At 32.3% G+C, this 20822-nt stretch overlaps 2 protein-coding genes across 3 annotated transcripts; both read left to right on the top strand.

The window, feature by feature from the left end:
- The first annotated feature begins 2293 nt into the window (after positions 1 to 2293).
- LOC123203283 (sterol 3-beta-glucosyltransferase UGT80B1-like) lies at positions 2294 to 12854 on the top strand. 2 transcript variants are annotated; one of them, XM_044619599.1, is made up of 14 exons: positions 2294 to 3359; positions 3989 to 4137; positions 4730 to 4975; positions 5592 to 5703; positions 5904 to 6074; positions 6354 to 6417; positions 6570 to 6627; positions 6728 to 6905; positions 8010 to 8140; positions 8480 to 8579; positions 11276 to 11352; positions 11836 to 11883; positions 12071 to 12220; positions 12425 to 12854. In XM_044619599.1, the coding sequence occupies exons 1-14, from the start codon at positions 3098 to 3100 to the stop codon at positions 12626 to 12628; spliced, it is 1950 nt and encodes a 649-aa protein (XP_044475534.1). In that variant the 5' UTR covers positions 2294 to 3097; the 3' UTR covers positions 12629 to 12854. The 2 variants fall into 2 exon arrangements, with proteins under 2 accessions (XP_044475534.1, XP_044475533.1); XM_044619598.1 differs by having other exon boundaries at positions 2295 to 3359; positions 8480 to 8582.
- A 2676-nt stretch (positions 12855 to 15530) lies between these two features.
- On the top strand, positions 15531 to 17395 carry LOC123203659. Its single transcript, XM_044620106.1, has 2 exons — positions 15531 to 15860; positions 16992 to 17395. The coding sequence occupies exons 1-2, from the start codon at positions 15778 to 15780 to the stop codon at positions 17176 to 17178; spliced, it is 270 nt and encodes an 89-aa protein (XP_044476041.1). The 5' UTR covers positions 15531 to 15777; the 3' UTR covers positions 17179 to 17395.
- The last annotated feature ends 3427 nt before the right edge of the window (positions 17396 to 20822 follow it).

The following is a 20822-nucleotide window of genomic DNA, read 5'->3' as shown; positions in this document are numbered from 1 at the left end:
TAAACTTCTGTTAAAATTATCGTTAAATATAAAGATAAAATTATTATTTAATAATAATATTAAAAATATATAATTTTATCTCATTTTCCTTTAAGTTTTAAAAATTAACATTTCACTTTCAAATCTCAATTTGACTTTTTTCCCTTCAAATCCTTAGATTTTTTTTCTTTAGATGACCGGAGGCCTCGAACTTTGTTAAAGGACCAATGTTGTCCTTCATGTCATCTAGTATAGATGATGCTAGTCATCCTCTAGACAACGATGAGTCCTTCATCTGTCATAGGGCTATCGTTCACTGATGAAAATAGTCGGATTCAGGTTTAGTATCCTATAAGAGAAAAGTAAATTTTTTTAAACTTAATTTTGGTATAAATCATTAGTTTTATAAACTAAAAAGAAAATTAAGATATAATTTTAATTATTTTAATATTACTGATAAAATGATGATTTTATTTCTTAATTTTAAAGAAAAAATTTTGGATATATCTTAATAACTAAAATTTGAATAAATATTTAAAATTTTTAGCAATCATAAATATATATTTATTATTTTATTAAAATTTAAATAAAAAATAATTCTCCGACCCTTATAAAGTATGAGGGACGATAGCTAAAAGTAAGGCTGTACAACTATTGTTGACCACCATCAGATTTGTTAATTTTCTATTAGGAAAACTAATAATTAAAATTAAAATCAATGATTCGGTATCAGTACCGGGTGAATATTCTTGAATCTTGATTAGAATTTAAAGTTGTGTTTATATTAGATATTAATTTTTGCGACGAAAGTAGGCTTAAGTCTAGCCGGTAAGGTTGTTCTAGCTTGATTGACGGCGTTAGAACAGCGCGTCTGCCTGCCAACGAGGCTGGCCGCTGTCCTAACATGCCATTACTTACTGGCATTGCACGTGTTTTTAAAGTCATTTTAATTACTGTCACTAACTATTTCTAGCGCACGTTTTGGCAAAACACAAGTAGCAACGGATTCAAATTTGAAAAATTATACTTACCTTTCAAATCTTATTATTTTATTTTAAATATATAAATTAGAAAATTTAATTATAATTTTTTAATCAAATTTAAATCAATTATTTTTACTTCAAAATTGAGCTTTTAAATCTTGAGTTTATCAAAGTCAAACTTGATATATACACAATCAAGTCAAACTCAAAATAGTTCAAATCAATTATAACTTTAGTAGAAAATTTATATATAAGTTGCATTAAATAATATTTTACTCTTTTAATTAATACATAACTTATCGTATATAATCATATATGTTTGACATTTATTTTTAAATTTTATTCATTCCAATGAAACCTGTTACATATAATTCAATTAAAAAATTAGGTCTAGAGGTATTATTGTTAAATTATTTATCTTGTTTGGTAAGTTTATTTTATCTAAGATATAATTGTTATTATATATGTTATTATATAATTATGTGTTATTCTATTTTTAATTTAAACTTATCTGATTACATGATAACACATATAAATATATATATATATATTTAAAATAAGTATATATAATTTTATTATTATACATAAATAATATTATTTTATAGTTAAAATTTGATTAAAAGAATTTAGGTTTAAAGATATTTTTTAATATTTGAAAGATGTGTGTACGCAATGACCAAGTAGCCCTTCTTAGGCATTATGATTGCGAGGCAGACTTTAAAGTATAGTATAATGCAACTCAAATCATAAAATTAAACTAAATTATTCAAAAATTATAATTTAATTTTGATTAACAAATTAAAAAAACTTTATAATTTAAGTTAAAGTTTAAATAATTTTTAAACCAAACTAAACTATAAGTTATAATATTTTTAATATATATATATATATATATATGTTACAAAGAAATTTTTAATAAATAATTAGATATCTTATTTATTTTTATATTTAATTTATCATTTTTTTATATATTATTTTATGTATATTTTATGCTCTAAATATCTATAATTTTATTATTATTTATTATAAACAAAACATTTGAAATGTTTTTAGTTTAATTTAATTTGTTTTAAATTTTAAAATGATAAAATTTAATTTAAAATTTTTTAATTTATTTAAAAAAATTTCTTAAACCGTATTAAATTAGGCCATTCCCACCTGTACTGACTTCGGTTTTGCATTCCATTAAATCTACAGCTTGTAATGGATATTAATTTAGTAATTAGACAATACATTTAATTCAAAAATTTTGCCCTTTTCTAAAATGATGTTTTAATTTTATAATATCAATTTTTTTCCTACTTGCTCCCTCTACAGTTCTTATCTCTGTAGTCTCTCCAACCTTCCGTTTTGAAACACTGTGATTAACCAAGTTTCATGCTAAAACTGAATTGCGCTCTGTTGAGGAAAAAGAAAGGAGTTCTTTCAAGTACTTTGGTTGCTGTTGTGCAAGTAATTTATGAGGGTATTTTGTTTGTTTGTTTGTTTGTTTTGACTATATTTTTGAATACCTAACTATCAATTCCAGTTGTCATGTGCCTTGCTTCATTCTTGTCGTGAAAAAGGCGAAGTTTTTACTTTAGTTAGACGATTCTTGCATTCAGTTAGTGTCTAATGATCTTTAAGTTTTGACTTCACCTAACGTTCTAGCGGTTTGATTGACTGGCGGGTGTGTGCTGGTTTGTTTGTTTGCTTGATGGGGTTAAGTATTGTTTAGCATTTATATAAAGTTAATGATTCCAATACTATATTTCTGAGCCGTCTTTGAATTCTGATTCTGGCAAGTGGGAATTGTTGCTCAACGTGTCAAAGTTTCTGGGTTCTTTTGGTTTTACTTCTTGATTAAGAATTAGTGAATATGGGTTGAATGTCGGAATTTTTTATTGAAGGGTTTTAGAGTTGTGAGTTTAGTAAGTCACCGATTATTGCTGGTTGAGATGGAGGATTTGGTATGAATGATTGCTTTAGAATTATGACGCATTGTTAGAGGGCTTTAGAGCTGTATGTTTGGTTCTTTACTGTAGTATTGCACTTTTTGAGTTTTAATAAGTGCTGTTAAATTGAAAAAAGTTGGGTGCCGAGAATTGAAATTTGGGGGCTGGCGGAGTTTAGTTATTGAAGCTGTGGTTTGTAAAATGGGGAGCAATGGGTTTAATCATCCATTACAAAATTCAGAGAAGGGGGAAAGTGTTAGCCGGAACAAGAAATTAAAGGAGTTGGAGCAGACTGATGGGGCTGATGAATCAATCAAAGTGGATTATTTGTCATCAGAAGAAGACTCCAGTGCAGGCTCATTTGGTGAGGAAGAAAATCAGGGGACAAGTTCATCAAAGCAGCCATCAGTTTTGGAGATTTTCAAGGCTAGAGACTGGAGTGTTAGTTCTTCACCTCGACGAGGTTAGTGCCCAGTGACTCTTAATTGTAGTTCCCTTTGTTCTTTTATATGCATTACAGGTTGTAATTGATGTTGTCCTCTTTTTGAAGTAACACTTCATAATAGCTTTCTCTCTGGATGTGAAATTAGGTATCAACAACTTATCATTATTAGTTAAGTTCTGGTACTGAATTGGATGGATGAATTTTAAATGATGGCCTAAAATGTGTTTTGCTAAAGTGCACTGAAGATCTATTACAGAACTATAGCGTGTAAGTGGATCTAGTTTTTTGTTACTACTTTATCTGAGCTAGAAGAAAGTGACTGTAAGATTAGCAATATATAATTAGAGTGCTGACATTCTATTGAAGTGATTAACTAGTAATATCGTGGAGAATATAGATTGCTTGTTTGTATTCTATATTCGTTTCTAAATTTGAGGTCACCTATTAGTAATACTAGAATTGCACTTTGTGCTGTCTTTCTTTAGGTTATTTTGGTAATAGCTTAGCACTGAATCCTTCAACTTTCAATATATTTTTTGTTGACTGTTCTGCGTAAAGAAGCTGCTAAATAATTGAGGAATTTTTTGTTTTCCTTTAATACAAAGTTTATTATTATATTCACTGATGCTAAAAATCTATTCTTGAAGGCTTGGATCATTGCACCACTGCACCTATAACTTCTCGTGACAATCCATTAGTTGATGATGATGAGATCATATATTCAAGGTCCTTGACAGAAAAGAAGACGGTACCAAGGCATGACCTGAAATTGGACAGACTATCAGAGCGTGAAAAGGTACAAAATTACATGCATTTGACAAGTTTTATGCCCTTGCTCATGAGAGCCTGAACAGTTAGACACAGAACTGAATGCACAAGACTATGATTTTCCATATTCCTGCTTTTTCACAAACACTGGTATACATCATAGTGCAAATAAGTCATGAACTAGTTTTTATACATTGGAAACATGGATTGGATTCATTTCTGTAACTGCATACTGTGAATGCTTTTCCCTGTTTACTTACTTTTGGGGGGATGATGTTGGCCTTGTTTTACATCATTATACACCAATTTAGGGTGTCTGGAGAGTTTGACATTATAAATTTACTGATGTTATATATTCATTTAATTAGCAACTTGGGTGACTGTGGCTACATATCCATTTCTTCGCTTATTACAAGTTATGGCTGGCTCTGTTACATATAGAACCATTAATTGTGGCCTTTGTGTGAGCCACTCATCCTTTAATGTTATTGAGGAATGCATAACAGTGCTTATTTTGTATTTCTGTCTTGTCTCAGTGTCTGTCCTTGCGATTGTTTTGAATTTCCTTTTATTTTCATTCCTTTAATTGTTTAGGATTTATTCTTATCTTTTCCCTTCAGAAAAAGCTGATTGTGGAACTAGTCAGGATCCAAAATGATGGCACAGTTGAAGTTGATTTAGATAAGGGCAAACCTGTAGCTTCAGAACTATTAGAGTTTCAGCCTGTTGAAGTGACACCTGTCTCTTTTGAGAATACCAGTTTTTATGAATTAAAAAAATCAATCCCAAGATTGAAGATTGCCATGCTTGTTGTTGGGACAAGAGGAGATGTACAGACATTCCTGGCTATGGCTAAGAGACTTCAGGCATGTTTGACGTAATTTATTTATTTTTGATCTTTCTCTCCTATGCTATAAATTATGTTCTCTTGTTGCCTTTTCTTTCTAAAAATTGTGTTAAACACTTTTTTGTTGTTTTTACTGTGATATTCTGTTCTTATTTCATTGGTTTCTGTCATCTCATGTTCATATTCACAATATATAAGTATATGGCATTTAATTCCCAAAAGGATAGCTTAGTTGGTGGTCGGTAAGAACTTTTATTGATTTTTCTTGTTGGGGGGTTGTGGGCAAGGGTACTAGTTTAATTTGTGGTTGAGCTTTAGAGGATGTGGGATAGGGTGTGGTACAAGAGGTTCAGCTTCTTTTAGATTCATACTGGCATAATACATGTATAAATTACATATCAGGACTACTAAAGTGCTCTGAAAAAAAAAAAAATCTATGGATCAAGTGTATTATGTGTTCAGAAATACGTGGTTTCAAAGATATGCATATTATAGTTCACTTCCATTATGCAATTTATAATTCAGAAGGCCGAGGAATTACTTAATTGCAGTATTCTGCTGTATTTCATCTGTTTCTCTAATATGTTCTTTTTGATAGGATGTTATCTAATGTGGTTCTTTTTTTTGGCATTCAGGAGTTTGGTCACCATGTTCGGTTGGCAACACATGCTAACTTTAAAAATTTTGTGAGGTCAGCTGGTGTAGAGTTTTTTCCTTTGGGTGGTGATCCTCGGATTTTAGCTGGATGTAAGGTCCTAATAAGGGATTGTTCTCGTTTTTGTGCTTTATTTTTTATTTTCCAATTATTTCTTCAATTTAGAGATCTCTTTGTTTTTAATTTTTGTATCTTTTGGTTCTACTACATTTTGTTTTAAGTGATCACTTTGTAGGATCCTTTTTTGTCCTTGTATTTTCTTAAGTTTTAACACTTATGTTTTTTATATTAGATATGGCCCGGAATAAAGGTCTGATCCCTTCTGGACCAGGAGAAATATCGGTACAAAGAAAGCAACTGAAGGCCATTATAGAATCTCTTTTGCCGGCATGCACAGAGCCAGATATGGAAACTGGTGCACCTTTTAGAGCTCAGTCAATTATTGCAAATCCTCCTGCTTATGGTGAATTCTCTCACATGCTGTGTTGCTTTAATATTATCATCATCCCTTGAATCACTGCTGTGCTAATTTTTTCATGATTCTAGAGAAATGTGAAATTTGATAGATGTGCATCTACCTTGTGTATGCGTTTTATGAGTGTTTCACATTCCTTTGAAATTAGATCTGGATATCCCAATATTTTGGGAGGGGAATTGGTTTACTTTTTCTCCATTTGATTGGGTTTTATATTTATATATATTTTTGTGCAACATTAAATTTCAACATGTTTCTGGATGGCAGGGCATGCACATGTTGCTGAAGCTCTTGGTGTACCGCTTCACATTTTCTTCACAATGCCATGGACGTGAGTTTGATTATCCTTGCTTGTTAATAAAGCATAAGTATACTGTTTAAATCTCTAACGTATTAAACTTGTTGTGCAATTCAACTGAGAAGATACTATATGCAAAATTTCATTTTCGGTTATGCCTTCTTACTTCTATTTTCAATAGGCAGGCCAACTTATGAGTTTCCTCATCCACTGGCACGGGTACCCCAAAGTGCTGGATATTGGGTATGTTTACTGTTTGATATGAATTTTTGATTACTTTATTGGTTATGCTTGATTACTTCATTGACAAATTTACCTGTTCATTTGTCCTTTTCTCATCCAGCTTTCATATATAGTAGTGGATTTACTGATATGGTGGGGCATAAGGAGTTATATTAATGACTTCAGGAAAAAAAAGTTGAAGCTTCCTCCTATTGCATACTTCAGTACATACAATGGATCAATAACTCATTTACCAACTGGCTATATGTGGAGTCCTCATCTTGTGCCAAAGCCAAGTGGTAGGGATGCCTTTTTCCCTTTCACATCAATGTTATAACTTGATATTTGTTCATTTAAACTGGGCTGTCTTTCACTGTGGTCAACAGAGTTATTTTTATGTATATATTGATCCACATCTTGCTCTGATCGGTGTTGTATTTTCTTCTTCATGCTCAATCAATTATTGTCTGGATGAGTGTCCATTGCTCCTATGGTATTAAAATTCAGAATCATGCTGTGTTTCTTGGCATATTTGTGAATCTTTTGCTTAAGCAGCATAGAGGATGGTAATATAAGATGTTACATCTTCCTTTGCTCTTTCTTGCTCCGATGGATGTAACTTGCATGGAGGAAACTAATTCACCTCTAGAAGTGTGTATCTTAATCTATTGGACCATTGAATACGTCAATGTTTTACCTGCTGACACAGTTCATTTTATCTCCCCCAGGTCTAGTTTACCTAGGTTCTAGCCTGATAGAACAATAAAGTCTAACCCTAATATAGATCCAATTTATTCACCCTATAAAATAAAAATCACATCCTGTCTACACTGAGCAGAATTCACTTTATCAGGGAACTTCCACTCTCAAACTAAAATTCATCCTGATGGCTGAAAGTTTGTTTGGTATAAAACAGAAGTATAGAACTATCAATGTATTAGATCTCCATGCATGTGCTTGTGTGTGTAAGTATATGGCTTCTCTGATATCAATATTGTGTAGTTATGCTATGGCTGCAATTTTGCATCTCCAAACTTGTTTGTTGTTTAAATACCAGCACAATTTACCACTACAAATTGTGTGGCGTAAAAATCATAATGTTATTATCATTCTGGAGTGAGTTCTTTAATTGGTGAGAACTTGAATAGAGAAATTTTTGAACATAGTATCATTCTCAATATCTTCTCTTGACAAAAACATTAAAGCTATCACTACTCCCAAAAAATTGATCTTCTTAGTTTGCTATCAACTTCTTGCGTTCTTCCAATATGAATTAGTTACTTCTGTTGATACATTAAGTTTCCTATCTAGGTCTTACTTATATTCTTTTATATACCTATGCAAATATTTATGCCTTCTATATTTACAGCTTTGACAAGTTGACTTCAATTAACTACTTGCAGATTGGGGACCTCTAGTTGATGTTGTTGGATATTGTTTCCTAAACCTTGGGTCGAAGTATCAGCCACAGGAAGATTTTGTTCAATGGATTGAAAAGGGACCAGAACCTATATATATTGGGTTTGGTAGCATGGTAGATGACCTTACTGATATCTTTGCTAATTGATTTATATTGTGACGTGATTTGTCTGTCATCTGCTATAGCTTCACGAAATCATATTTTCCCTTGAATTTGATGAAATATTATGAAATTATTTCTAAACCTCAGCATATAATTTATATTCCCAGCTGGTCTACTCTTATATCATTTGTGAATTAAGCAGTCTTCAATTCGGTTTGCATTTTGCACCTCACATTTGTTGATCAGAACTCATATATGTTTTTGTCACTTATTATTGATTGGTTGATTATTAAAATGACCATCTACTTATAAACATGTAATATTATTTTTTTTTTCCTACTTGCTTCTTAGCCTCTTGATGATCCCAAGAAAACTACAAATGTTATATTGGAGGCACTAAAAGATACGGGACAAAGAGGAGTAGTTGACCGAGGTTGGGGAGATCTTGGAAGTTGTAAGTATCCTTTTTATTTGCCATTGTATTTTACTCACTTATTGATATATCAAATTCTATTTGGCCTCTCGAGTAATTTACGATATTAGGTTTTAATTTGTATTATTACTAGGAATATATTATCAATTAGGAACATTAGTTTATTAGGAATTATTATTGAAATTAAATAATTTTACCAATTAAGATTAGGAGTCCAATTAGGGATAGATATTTAATTCAATAAATACTGGGGTGTAAGGGAGTATTAGGATGAGCATTTGGGAATCTAATTTTAGTGTAGTGTTGTATACCGGGAGGTAGAGCACCATCGGTAATCTCTTGGCAAAGTGTTGAAGATATTAGTTTCTTGATTGTAATCTTTATTCTTTCCTTCAATAAAATTCAATACATTCAATGCAAAATTCAAAATTGTTTCTTTATGATCAATAAGTGTCAACCATACAATCCATGTTCACAATAAATGATATCAGAGCTGACGATCCAAAATCTATAGTCAATATCAGAATGGACGATTGGGTAGAAGCATTGAGAAAGAATTTCAGGAATTAAAATAATTGTGAGAACAGAAGCAAAATGAACACAATAATCAATTTTAGAAAGCCAGGCAGAAATCTGAGTGGAGCAGCGGATTGTGGAGATGTTGACTCTGTTGGCGGTATTGGGGAATAACCTAACCGAACAACAAGGGATCACCGGATCCACTTCTGTCGATGAACAATCGACAGTCCATTTTGTCCAGCAAGCCATGATTCCAGCTGCACCACTTAGCCATCACCAGAATCACAATTGGCTCCGCGCACTACCCACCATCCACCTAGCCAATTCCATCAACATCACTACCTATCCACTCTATATTACATATCAACAGATCACTCGCATATCACCCACAGCCCACGCTTCACAGATCCAACCCTGGATCATTACCAAAATTACCTACAACAAATAATTTCACAACCCTCTTACGGTCCAACCTCACCAATGTATATAGCCCCCCTTCATCAAGTTACTGTCCTCAGTCAACCAAATGCATGTCAACACTGGCTTATTTACCAAGCAGCCACCTCCTTCACCAATTTGTGAGTGGAATGTCAACAAGCTGCTGGGCCTTGAACTGTTGCCAGGGAACCTGACTTTTCGTAATATAGCCTTGGGGACAAGGCTGTTGTTAAGGGTGAGGATGTGTTAGCCCCTTAGGTAATTTAAGAAAATTAGTAATTTATGATGTTAGGTTTTCATTAGAAATATTAGTAAGAGCACATTATCAATTAGGAATTTTAGTTTTTTAGGAATTAGTATTTAAATTAAACAATATTACCAATTAGGTTAGGAGTACAATTAGGGTTATGTTCTAAATTCAATAAATAGTAGGGTTTTCGGGAGGATTAGGATGAGCATTTGAGAATCTAATTTAAATGTAGTATTTTATTCTGGGAGGTGGAGCACCACCAACAATATCTTAGGAGAGCACTGAAGATATTAGGTTCTTAATCTTTATTCTTTCCATCAATAAACTTCATTACATTTAATACAAAATTCAAAATTGTTCCTTTACAATCAATAAGTGCCAACTGTACAATTCGAATTCGCAACAAATTCTCACTGCATGATTGAAGAATATATTATCTATCATAGTATTTGGGTTGATGAACCTCCAATTATTCATAATACATATTCATAATGGGGTTGGTTATAAGTTCTTGTTAGGAATAGAAATCCCATTCTATTTTTGTTCTATAATTACTACTATAGGTCAGTTGTCTTTCATCATTTTATTAGTAGAATTCCCATTCTAATATGTTTTTACTAGCAACTACAATATCAGAGCCTAATTTACCAAGTTGCCTTTAAGTTGAATCCCTTGTCTTCTTAATAAAGTTATAGAAAGGGTTATGTTCATGGTTGTGGTTGTATTGATTCCACATGCCTTACACATGATTGGGCATATTAGAGCTTAAAATACCATTGTTGGGCATTTGCATATAATATTAAACTCTATGAGTACTTTTAGAGTTCATTTTCATTGTTTAAACTATATCCATTACATAATTGAATGTTGGATTCGAGTCGAGTTTGTTCGAGCTCGAAAATGAACTCGGCTCAAGCGAGCTCGAGCTCAAGCTCGAGCCTGAGAGTTAAATATTTTCAAGTTTGAGCTTGAGGGGTGTTCGATTCGTCAAGTTCGTGAGTCTGGAAAATTTTCATATGAATCGACTAAAATGATATAATTTTGATTAATATACATAAAAACGATATCGTTTAAACATTTTTTGAGCTTGGCTTGATCAGCACTATAACTGAACTCAAGCTTGAACAACTTTGAGGGGAGTTCGAAGAGCTCGAGCTCGAGCTTGGCTCAGCTCAAATCTGGCCCTTATTGAATGGTAAAGATCAAACTTACTAATAATCCTTGAGAAAACATATGACTTCATTATTCTAGTGTTTTGACGGTAATAGTAATTTTAGCATTCTACAAATGAAGATTGTCGTGAATGAGTAATATCATTTTTAGAACTTTTTTCCTAGTGATTGCAGCAGCCAAGCATTAGCATATTTTGGCTTTTCATCTAAGTCAATAAGAACTTGTTAATTATATTAATTGTATGTTTAAGAATATAAGTGCACAAGTTTGTTCCCATTTTTTACGATAAATAGGCCTGCATAATTTTTCTTACAATATATTTCACATTGTGCAGTGACAGAAGTTCCTGATAATATTTTCCTTGTTGAGGACTGTCCTCATGATTGGTTGTTTCCTCAATGTTCAGCAGTGGTAAGTCTTCTAAACTTAAAGTGAACTTTGGGACATGGATGCAATTCACCAGATAGAGAATTATGATGGCTGATACCACCGCCTATATATTTAGTGAGAGGGGAAGAGCATGGAGCAATAAATGAATCTTTCTAAACATGAAAATCAAAAAAAAAAAAAATGGTCTTCAGTGTTGAGAATTGTGATTAGTTAAATTTTACATAATGAAAGAAAAAGCAATATTAATACAAAAGCTGTTAAATATTCTTTCTCTCTCTGTATTAGAAAATTTATACAAAGAAGAGATTAAAAGAGCATATTAACTTATCAAGCTGTTGGGATCAAGTATCAAGATTTATTGTGAAAAGCAACAATCATTATATAAAAAGTGAATTTGGTTTTGATTTCACTAGGTATTAGAATTAAGGTTGGGGAAGTGAATTTTCTATAATTATGCGCATAAAATCCCATTAATGTTGAAAATATATTGCCCCAAATTTGCAGGTTCATCATGGTGGTGCTGGAACAACAGCAACAGGACTAAGAGCTGGGGTAACATTCTTTTTACTTTGGGCTGTTTTCATTTATTCTTCCAGATTGTATTTCTGAATGAATCTTTTTGCTTGGTTCATTGCGCCTAGTCCTTAGGTTATTGAAGACATAAATGGAATGGCTGATCGCTTGTTTAGAAATTGTATTGCTGGTTGGTTTTGTCTAACCTAGAAATTGTTAATTGCAGTGTCCGACAACTATTGTTCCTTTCTTTGGAGATCAGTTCTTTTGGGGTGATAGGATAAAGGAGAGAGGGCTTGGACCTACACCGATACCAATTTCTCAGCTTACTGTCGATAATCTTTCAAATGCTATAAGATTTATGCTACAGCCCGAGGTAATGTTGCATTTTGCATTGTGTGTCTTTTATTTTTCTCTATTGTGCTATTTGAAGGCTATTATATTTTACTGTCAGTTTAGGTTATATTAGCACATGATACATAATTTACCTTTCTATTTTCATGAACTTAGTAGCGATAATCGAGTGTGCTTCAATACTTAAAAGAACTTTTGTTTCTGAACTGGACATTGATTCTTTCAGGTGAAATCTCGAGCAATGGAGTTGGCAAAGTTAATAGAGAATGAAGATGGTGTTGCATCTGCAGTTGATGCATTTCATCGGCATTTACCTCCTGAGCTACCGCTGCCTCCCCCGTCACCGGAGGGAGATGATGGCCCAAACCCTGTTCAGTGGTTCTTTATTCAACTAGGAAAGTGGTGCTGTCAGCCTTGTGGTGGTGTGTAAACTTCATAGTGAACTTATAGCTTGATATAGTTAGGCATTTTTTCTCAATTATTCTATTGCTATCATCTTAGTTGATTCATTCATTTCATTGGCAGTTTTCTTCTATCGGCTTCGTTTCCTTAATGTATCTCTTATACCTGTTGGATTGACAGAGAAAAAAGATATACAAGTGCATAACAGTGTAGATTTGTCTCATAAACAATATCACATTGCTTGTCTTTATTCATGTATTGTGAATCTGAAGTACTGAGAGGTTGATTGTCAAATCCACAACTGGGTTGTTTCATTTTTCATGTCTTCTACAGTTTGACATCCATTCCGAGTGAAAGAATTCTGCACTTGGCTGGTATAACGGTTAATGACATATTCTAAGAACATTATTGTGAACATAGCCGAGTGATGGTTTGTGTGAATTGCAAAGTCCCATGAATTATCGGAGCTCAGACTTGAAAGGCTTGTAATGCTTGTAAACCCAGAAACTTTAAACTCCATTCCGGTCATTGCAGCATGCACTCAAGAGCATATTATATGGTTATTGTCTGAGAATGGTAGTTGAGTGAATACATCGTTAGGATCAGCAACACATTACTGAAACTCACTCAAGAACATAGAAACAGCAATACCAGGAAACTGCAGCACTAAAAAGTCTTCATTTTCATGGAATAATAGTTTATATTTCTGAGAAATCTAGATGCTCGTTAAGCAGTTTTAGCTAACCATTTGCACCCTGAGAACATATCTATATCCAGATATTCTTGAAGTTAAACAAAATAAGAACCTTTGTTTGTTGCCAGAAAGCATTAGAACAGCAGTAAGATTGTTTCTATAATGTTAAAAAGGATGTTAATTCAGAATTTTGAGTTTGCAAATGAAAACACTTGTGTCAAATTTTGTGTATATATTTGCGATCTTGAGGGTGGCAACTGCATGAATATTTTGGTTAATTATTACGCCATGGAAATCTGTTATTGGGACAGTAAATCTTTAGTAAACTATATGAACTCCTAAATTTTCACATTTACCTCTTAGATTTTAATATCTCTACCGGTACTTCGATATTTTATTTTTATTCTATTTTAACCCCTAAATTTCATTTTATGGTGAGTAGAGATAATAATTTTGACAGGAATTTAAGGTCTCAAACCCTAATGGAGAGAAAATTTCCTAATAGAAACAAGAAAGGAGAGACAGACAGAGATGAGGAAAAAAATATCTTCGCAATCAGGATGAGTTGGGGACAAAGATATATATGTTGCCTCCTCTCCTCACCCCATCTCTGCCCCTTCGTATTAATATTTTTACCTAAAATAGTAACATATTTTTATAATTTTAGATTATTTATGTTTTTTCAATTTATTTATATGTTTGTTGTGCATATTAAGATGATTGATATATGATATTTAAAATAGTGAGTTGATTTTAATTTTAATTAATTTTGTTATTTAATAATTTATATTATATTTAAAGGGTATGAAGAAGAAATATTTTTTCACAAAGATGGGGATAAAGAGAAAATTTTTTTTCAATAAGAACAGGAGTAGAGATGGAAAAAGAATAGGGAAAAGATTTTTCTTTACGAAAAAGTGGTGAGAAATTCTTATTATTCTTGTAATAGAGACGAGAATTGATATATTTTATAAAAATAGAGATGGGGATTGAAATCTTTTTCCTGTCTCTCTCCATTGCCATCCCTAACGGGACTATTCGCATGAATTTGATTTTTATGCGTATAATCGTGTTGAAAGTGAGTCCCATCCCCATGTTATTTTTACCTAGTGCAATGTACATGCGGCCAATCGGAAGCTGGGTTTCTATTAAGAGGTTTGTGTAAATTTTTTCATTAAATTTTCTCACAATTTCGTTTTTTAATAGACAATTTAACGTATTTTTGTTATAATAATTAACTTGAATCATTTTGGCACATGAATATACGAAGGATAAAACAATGTAAAACCATAAATAAAATTATAACAAGAGGGCAAAAAGACAAAGATAAAACTATGTGAAATAATTTTCGCTATATAATTTATATATATAGTTGATTTGTTATTATCTGATTGAGTAATTTTAAATTAAAAAATAAAATAATACCTAATCATATGATGATATATTATCTTTGTATATAAATTATATACCAAAAAGAGATATATATATATATATATATATATATAACATTGTTTAAAAAACAATTAAATGATTAGGTGTCAAGATGTAATCTAATCGAATAAAATAGTGTTTAACTTAAACTCCGTTGATTAAATTTAGAAAGAGTTCAAACTCTTTATTAATTTTAAAATTATTAATTTAAATATTATAACTTTTATATTTATTTATTATTCTTATATTTAAAATAAATATTTTAGAACCGGTAAATATATAATTTAAAATTTTGACATTAAAAATAAAACATAAAAATTGTAATATAATATGGTTGACATGTTAAATCTATTAAGTTTGTACAACAAATATATATTTTTATACCAATTTTTATAATAACTTTCTCCTAATATGCTTTTTGAGTAATGTCAAAAATTGTGTATTTTAATTAGATATTATAATAATACTAATTTTATTTTGACGCTAAAATTAAATTTGTCCCAAATTATAGGATATGATAATATGGATAAGAAAAAATTAATCATTAATTAACACTAATAATAAATTAAGGATAATATTATGTGTATTTATTTTTGGTATATAATTCATGTATATAGTGATATGTCATCATATAATTAGGTAATTTTAAAATATGTATCATTATATAATTAAAAAATATCTAATCATATAATAATATTTTATCTATATATATAAATTGTATATTAAAAATAAATACAGATAGTTTTATTGATAAATTAATTAAATATTATCGTTAATGAGTTATTACAAGAGTTGGGTAGTTGGACTTTGGGCTATAACAGGCATGACGCAGAGTCATGCGGTTCCGGGCGGCGGCCAGAACCTGCGGGGGCCTCGGCGTCGCCGCAATATCCTATGTCGTAATTGACTAATTGCGCCACATTTCGCTGACGTGGCACGCGCGTTTGCAGCCGTTGCTCTGGACCGTACTGGCTCTGATTGCCGTAACTCGCGTGCCCTTTTACAAGCACTGGAACGCTGAGTTCAAAGCTGCAATTCCGTTTCTCGCTTCTATGATTTTCATGCTTTCCGCTCTACTGTTTGAGGCTCTATCAGTACGCTTTGTCACGGCCGTGCTTGGCCTCGATTGGCATAGGTAATGTCACTGACTTGACTTTCTTTTTTTTTTATTTGGTTTTGTGTTTTTTATTTTGAAAGAAAGTTGAATCGGGTCGAATTTGGTTTGTATAGTTTTTTCTTTTTTTTGGTTCTGGGTCGAGCTTTATTTGTATTCTAGTTTTGGCTTTTATGTGTGTATTATGTGATTAGTTAAGCTTGATACTTTGTGGGTCGAATTTGGTTTGTATCTCCTTTTCCACCCAGATGGTGAATTTGTTGAAAGTTATTGTGGCGTTGTTTATATATCTGTTTATTTGCTGTGGCCTGAGTTTGGTTTTTGTTAGTTTTAGATTTTGTTTTTATGCATGGAGCTCGATTCTTTTTGGTTGACCTTATTTTGTTGGAAGATGAGGTTTTAAGGGCATTGATTAAAGAATTTAGATTTGATGTGCTTGCAAAACATCACTCTTGTTTATAATGAATTTCAATGCTGCCATTTGTAGGCTTGATGAACTATAATTAGTTTATCGATCACGATTTCTTTAAAAGATTTATTTCCAACATGCTTGTTTGCTTTATAACAATGTCCCACTGTTTATTTTGCATGCATATTTGAAGGAATTTTGCAGTAATAAGTTTCAAGGTATATTTTGGATCGCCATAATGTTAATAAATTTAAATTTTGGGGTCTTACATCCATGGGTGGGGATTAGTTCATGGGTGTGGTTGACTAAGAATTGAGACCATTGACTACTGATAAATATTTATTGCTACGGTAGAAATTTATGCTTCTCTCTTTCTGTTCTCTCACTCAGTCTCTCTTATCTTGGTTATCTTGTTTAAATTGCATCTTTACCAACACGACTGGAACAAAAAAGCTAGTGCCAAGGACTCACTCTCAGAGTGGCAGCCACAAAGGCATCCCCTTCTACATTCACTGGTCCTTTGAGTTCCATGCAGCTAAAACATTTCTTGTTTCCATATTGTTCATGCTTTCTCACTCCATCGATTTCCATTGTTAATGGGGTTGTTCATTTTTTTGTGATTTTAGCATTATTATCTGGGTAGGTGTCGGTGTACAATGCTTTTTAAATTGCTTATATGACTCAAATTTGTACCTGTTCTTAGTGACTTTGTCTGAGTCTCTCTTAATTTAAATCCAAGGCAGAATATTCCAGGCAGCTAAGGACTCGGACATGGACAAGATCAATGAGCTTCTCAAAGAGGTTGAGTTGGGCCGCCAAGAGAGCCAGCACAAAGGCCTTAGCAAAGGCATGTGGTTGTTCCCCTATGCAACAATATTCTCAGCTCTCACCATCGTTCTCCTTGCCTTCACATGGACAAGTGATGGATGATTGATTATCGATTAATTGTCATCTACACGGGTTCTGACTCTGGTTTTTGAGGCTAGACTTTACTGTATTTGTATAAATGCAATATTTTGTTGTTACAGAAAGTTTGATGGGGGTACTTTTTATAGATACTCCTGTGAGAAATGGCCCTGGAAATGAGCCAATTATGAGGCTTTACCACGTTAGCTAATATTATCCGAGCTTGAGATGGATCCTTGAACATTTGTTGGTCACTTTCTTTTTAGGGAAATTTTAAAAATTAGGCAAAATTAAAGGGGTCTAAGCGAAATTGCCCAAAAAATTCAGGTTAAAGCAAAAATGCCCAGGTTTTGTGAAATGACGAAAATGCCCCCATATATAAACACAGCAAATTTTCACTGTGTAATTCAAAGAAAATTCGAATTTTTAACGCATCCCACGGCAATCCCACGGCGAACGTCATTTTCGCCGATTTGCTTACTTTCCGGCAACCGAAAATGGAAAATAATGTTATCACATCTCCCGTAATCTTGTTTGGATCAAGTTATTACTCATATTATTGAGATTTGATTGAGATATTTCGATTTGAAATTTTAGGGTTTACAGTTTGAACAATGCTTAAAATGTTTTGATTCTTGGTTGTTTTTGTTGAATTAATTGAGGGGTTTTGTGTTATACAACGTGTAGATTAGATTTATGTAAAAATCGGTGGCTAAAACGACCAAAATTTGGCCGGAAATGACTGCCGAAGCGATCGGCAGTCGACTGGGAACAGTGTTTCCCACGTCAAAATCAATATCCCACGTTCAGCCTAATTTCGGGGGGCGAACTTAGCTTTTTAAAACAATTGGGGCGACGTGGGAAATCCTTAGCCCACGTGGGGTTTTTTTGATATTTATCACGTCAACGTGAGTTTTGCAAAATTACGAAAATGTCCATATATATAACACAGCAAAAATTGCTATTTCCCACGTTAATATCAGCGAAATTACTGTGTATTTCTCTGAAATTTCAAAGCATTTTCACGTCACCACGTTCATCCCACGGGGGAGCTGATTTCCGTCGATTTCCGTCGATTTTCTTGATTTCCGGCACCCACAAATGGCAAAGAAGGTTAGTATATCTCCCTTAATATTGTTTGGATCAAATTATTGCTCATATTATTGAGATTTAATTGAGATTTTTCGGTTTGGAATTTTAGGGTTTACGGTTTGAATAATGCTTAAAATGTTTTGATTCTTGGTTGTTTTTGTTAAATTGATTGAGGGGTTTTGTGTTAGACAACGTGTAGATTTGATTTATGTGAAAATCGGATGCTGAAACGACCAAAATTTGGCCGAAAATGACTGCCGAAGAGATCGGCAGTCCGACGTGGGAACAGTGTTTCCCACGTCAAAATCGTCCAGTCCACGTTCAGCAAAGGTTGGCTGTTTTTGGGGGGGAAAAGTAGCTTTTTTAAACTATTGGGAAGCTGGGGAAATTCCTTAGAACACAGTGGACCTTTTAGATTTTCAGTTTTCATGAGGGGGTAAATTGATATTTTTCTTATCTAGGGTTTTTGAATGTGTACTTTTCGAATTTTATATCCGTTTTTTCTGTTCTAGGGTTTTTCAACTTTTAGAATTCGAATTTCAAATTCGTTTTTTCGAATTTCATCGTTTTACGCGATATAGACTCGTATTTTTAAGATTTCCGAAGGATTTTTCGATTATTCCCATTCTAGGATTTTTCAACTTTTAGATTTCGAATTTCAATTCCGTTTTTTCGGATTTCATCGTTTTACGAGATATAGACTCGTATTTTTCAGATTTCCGAAGGATTTTTCGATTATTTCCATTCTAGGGTTTTTCAACTTTTAGAATTCGAATTTCAATTCCGTTTTTTCGGATTTTATCGTTTTACGAGATATGGACTCGTATTTTTCAGATTTCCGAAAGATTTTTCGATTGTTCCCATTCTAGGGTTTTTCAATTTTTAGAATTCAAATTTCAATTCCGTTTTTTCGGATTTCATCGTTTTACGAGATATGGACTCGTATATTTCAGATTTCTGAAGGATTATTCGATTGTTCCCATTCTAGGGTTTTTCAATTTTTAGAATTTGAATTTCAATTCCGTTTTTTCGGATTTCATCGTTTTACGAGATATGGACTCATATATTTCAGATTTCTGAAGGATTTTTCGATTGTTCCCATTCTAGGGTTTTTCAACTTTTAGAATTCGAATTTCAATTCCGTTTTTTAGATTTCACCGTTTTACGAGATATGGACTCTTATCTTTCAGATTTTCGAATGATTTTTCGATTGTTCCCATTCTAGGGTTTTTCAATTTTTAGAATTCGAATTTCAATTCCGTTTTTTCGGATTTTATCGTTTTACGAGATATTGACTCGTATTTTTTAGATTTCCGAAGGATTTTTTGATTGTTTCCATTCTAGGGTTTTTCAACTTTTAGAATTCGAATTTCAATTCCGTTTTTTGGATTTCACCGTTTTACGAGATATGGACTCTTATCTTTCAGATTTTCGAAAGATTTTTCGATTGTTCCCATTCTAGGGTATTTCAATTTTTAGAATTCGAATTTCAATTCCGTTTTTTCAGATTTCATCGTTTTACGAGATATGAACTCATATTTTTCTGATTTCCAAAGGATTCTTCGATTGTTGTCATTCTAGGGTATTTCAACTTTTAGAATTCGAATTTCAATTCCCGTTTTTCGGATTTCACAATTTTACAAGATATTGACTCGTATTTTTCAGATTTCTGAAGGACGTTTTACGAGACATGAACTCGTATTTTTCAGATTTCTGAAGGATTATTCGATTGTTTTCATTCTAGGGTTTTTCAACTTTTAGAATTCGAATTTCAATTCCGTTTTTTCGAATTTCACCGTTTTACGAGATATGGACTTGCATTTTTCAGATTTCCGAAGAATTTTTCGATTGTTGTCATTCTTGGGTTTTTCAACTTTTAGAATTCGAATTTCAATTTCGTTTTTTCGGATTTCATCGTTTTACGAGATATGGACTTGTATTTTCAGATTTTCGAAGGATTTTTGGATTGTTGTCATTCTAGGGTTTTTCAACTTTTAGAATTCGAATTTTAATTCCGTTTTTTCGGATTTCACCATTTTACGAGATATGGACTCATATTTTTCAGATTTCTAAAGGATTATTCGATTGTTTTCATTCTAGGGTTTTTCAACTTTCAGAATTCGAATTTCAATTTCATTTTTTCAGATTTGATCGTTTTACGAGATATGGACTCGTATTTTCAGATTTCTGAAGGATTTTTTGATTGTTGTCATTCTAGGGTATTTCAATTTTTAGAATTCGAATTTCAGTTTTGTTTTTTTGAATTTCATCGTTTTACGAGATATGGACTCATATTTTTCAGATTTTCGAAGAATTTTTCGATTGTTGTCATTCTAGGGTATTTCAACTTTTAGAATTCGAATTTTAATTCCGTTTTTTCGGATTTCAACGTTTTACGAGATATGGACTCGTATTTTTCAGATTTTCGAAGAATTTTTCGATTGTTCCCATTCTAGGGTATTTCAACTTTTAGAATTCGAATTTCAATTCCGTTATTAGGCAGTTAAATCTTGTTTTTTAAGTTTTGTTATTTCCTTTTTTATTATTTGGTATTTTCCATCTTTTATATTTTTTCC

This window comes from Mangifera indica, chromosome 19 (assembly GCF_011075055.1).
Source record: "Mangifera indica cultivar Alphonso chromosome 19, CATAS_Mindica_2.1, whole genome shotgun sequence".
NCBI classification, from domain to species: Eukaryota; Viridiplantae; Streptophyta; class Magnoliopsida; order Sapindales; family Anacardiaceae; genus Mangifera; species Mangifera indica.
The sequence above is the reverse complement of the archived record's forward strand: the minus strand, read 5'-3'. Positions and strand labels throughout refer to the sequence as shown.

Coding starts and splice junctions, on each gene's coding strand:
- LOC123203283 (XM_044619598.1), top strand. CDS start 3,098: ATGGGGAGCAATGGGTTTAATCATCCATTACAAAATTCAGAGAAGGGG. Junction 3,360..3,988: donor TAGTTCTTCACCTCGACGAG/GTTAGTGCCCAG, acceptor CTATTCTTGAAG/GCTTGGATCATTGCACCACT. Junction 5,704..5,903: donor TCCTCGGATTTTAGCTGGAT/GTAAGGTCCTAA, acceptor TTTTTATATTAG/ATATGGCCCGGAATAAAGGT.
- LOC123203659 (XM_044620106.1), top strand. CDS start 15,778: ATGATTTTCATGCTTTCCGCTCTACTGTTTGAGGCTCTATCAGTACGC. Junction 15,861..16,991: donor CTTGGCCTCGATTGGCATAG/GTAATGTCACTG, acceptor AATCCAAGGCAG/AATATTCCAGGCAGCTAAGG.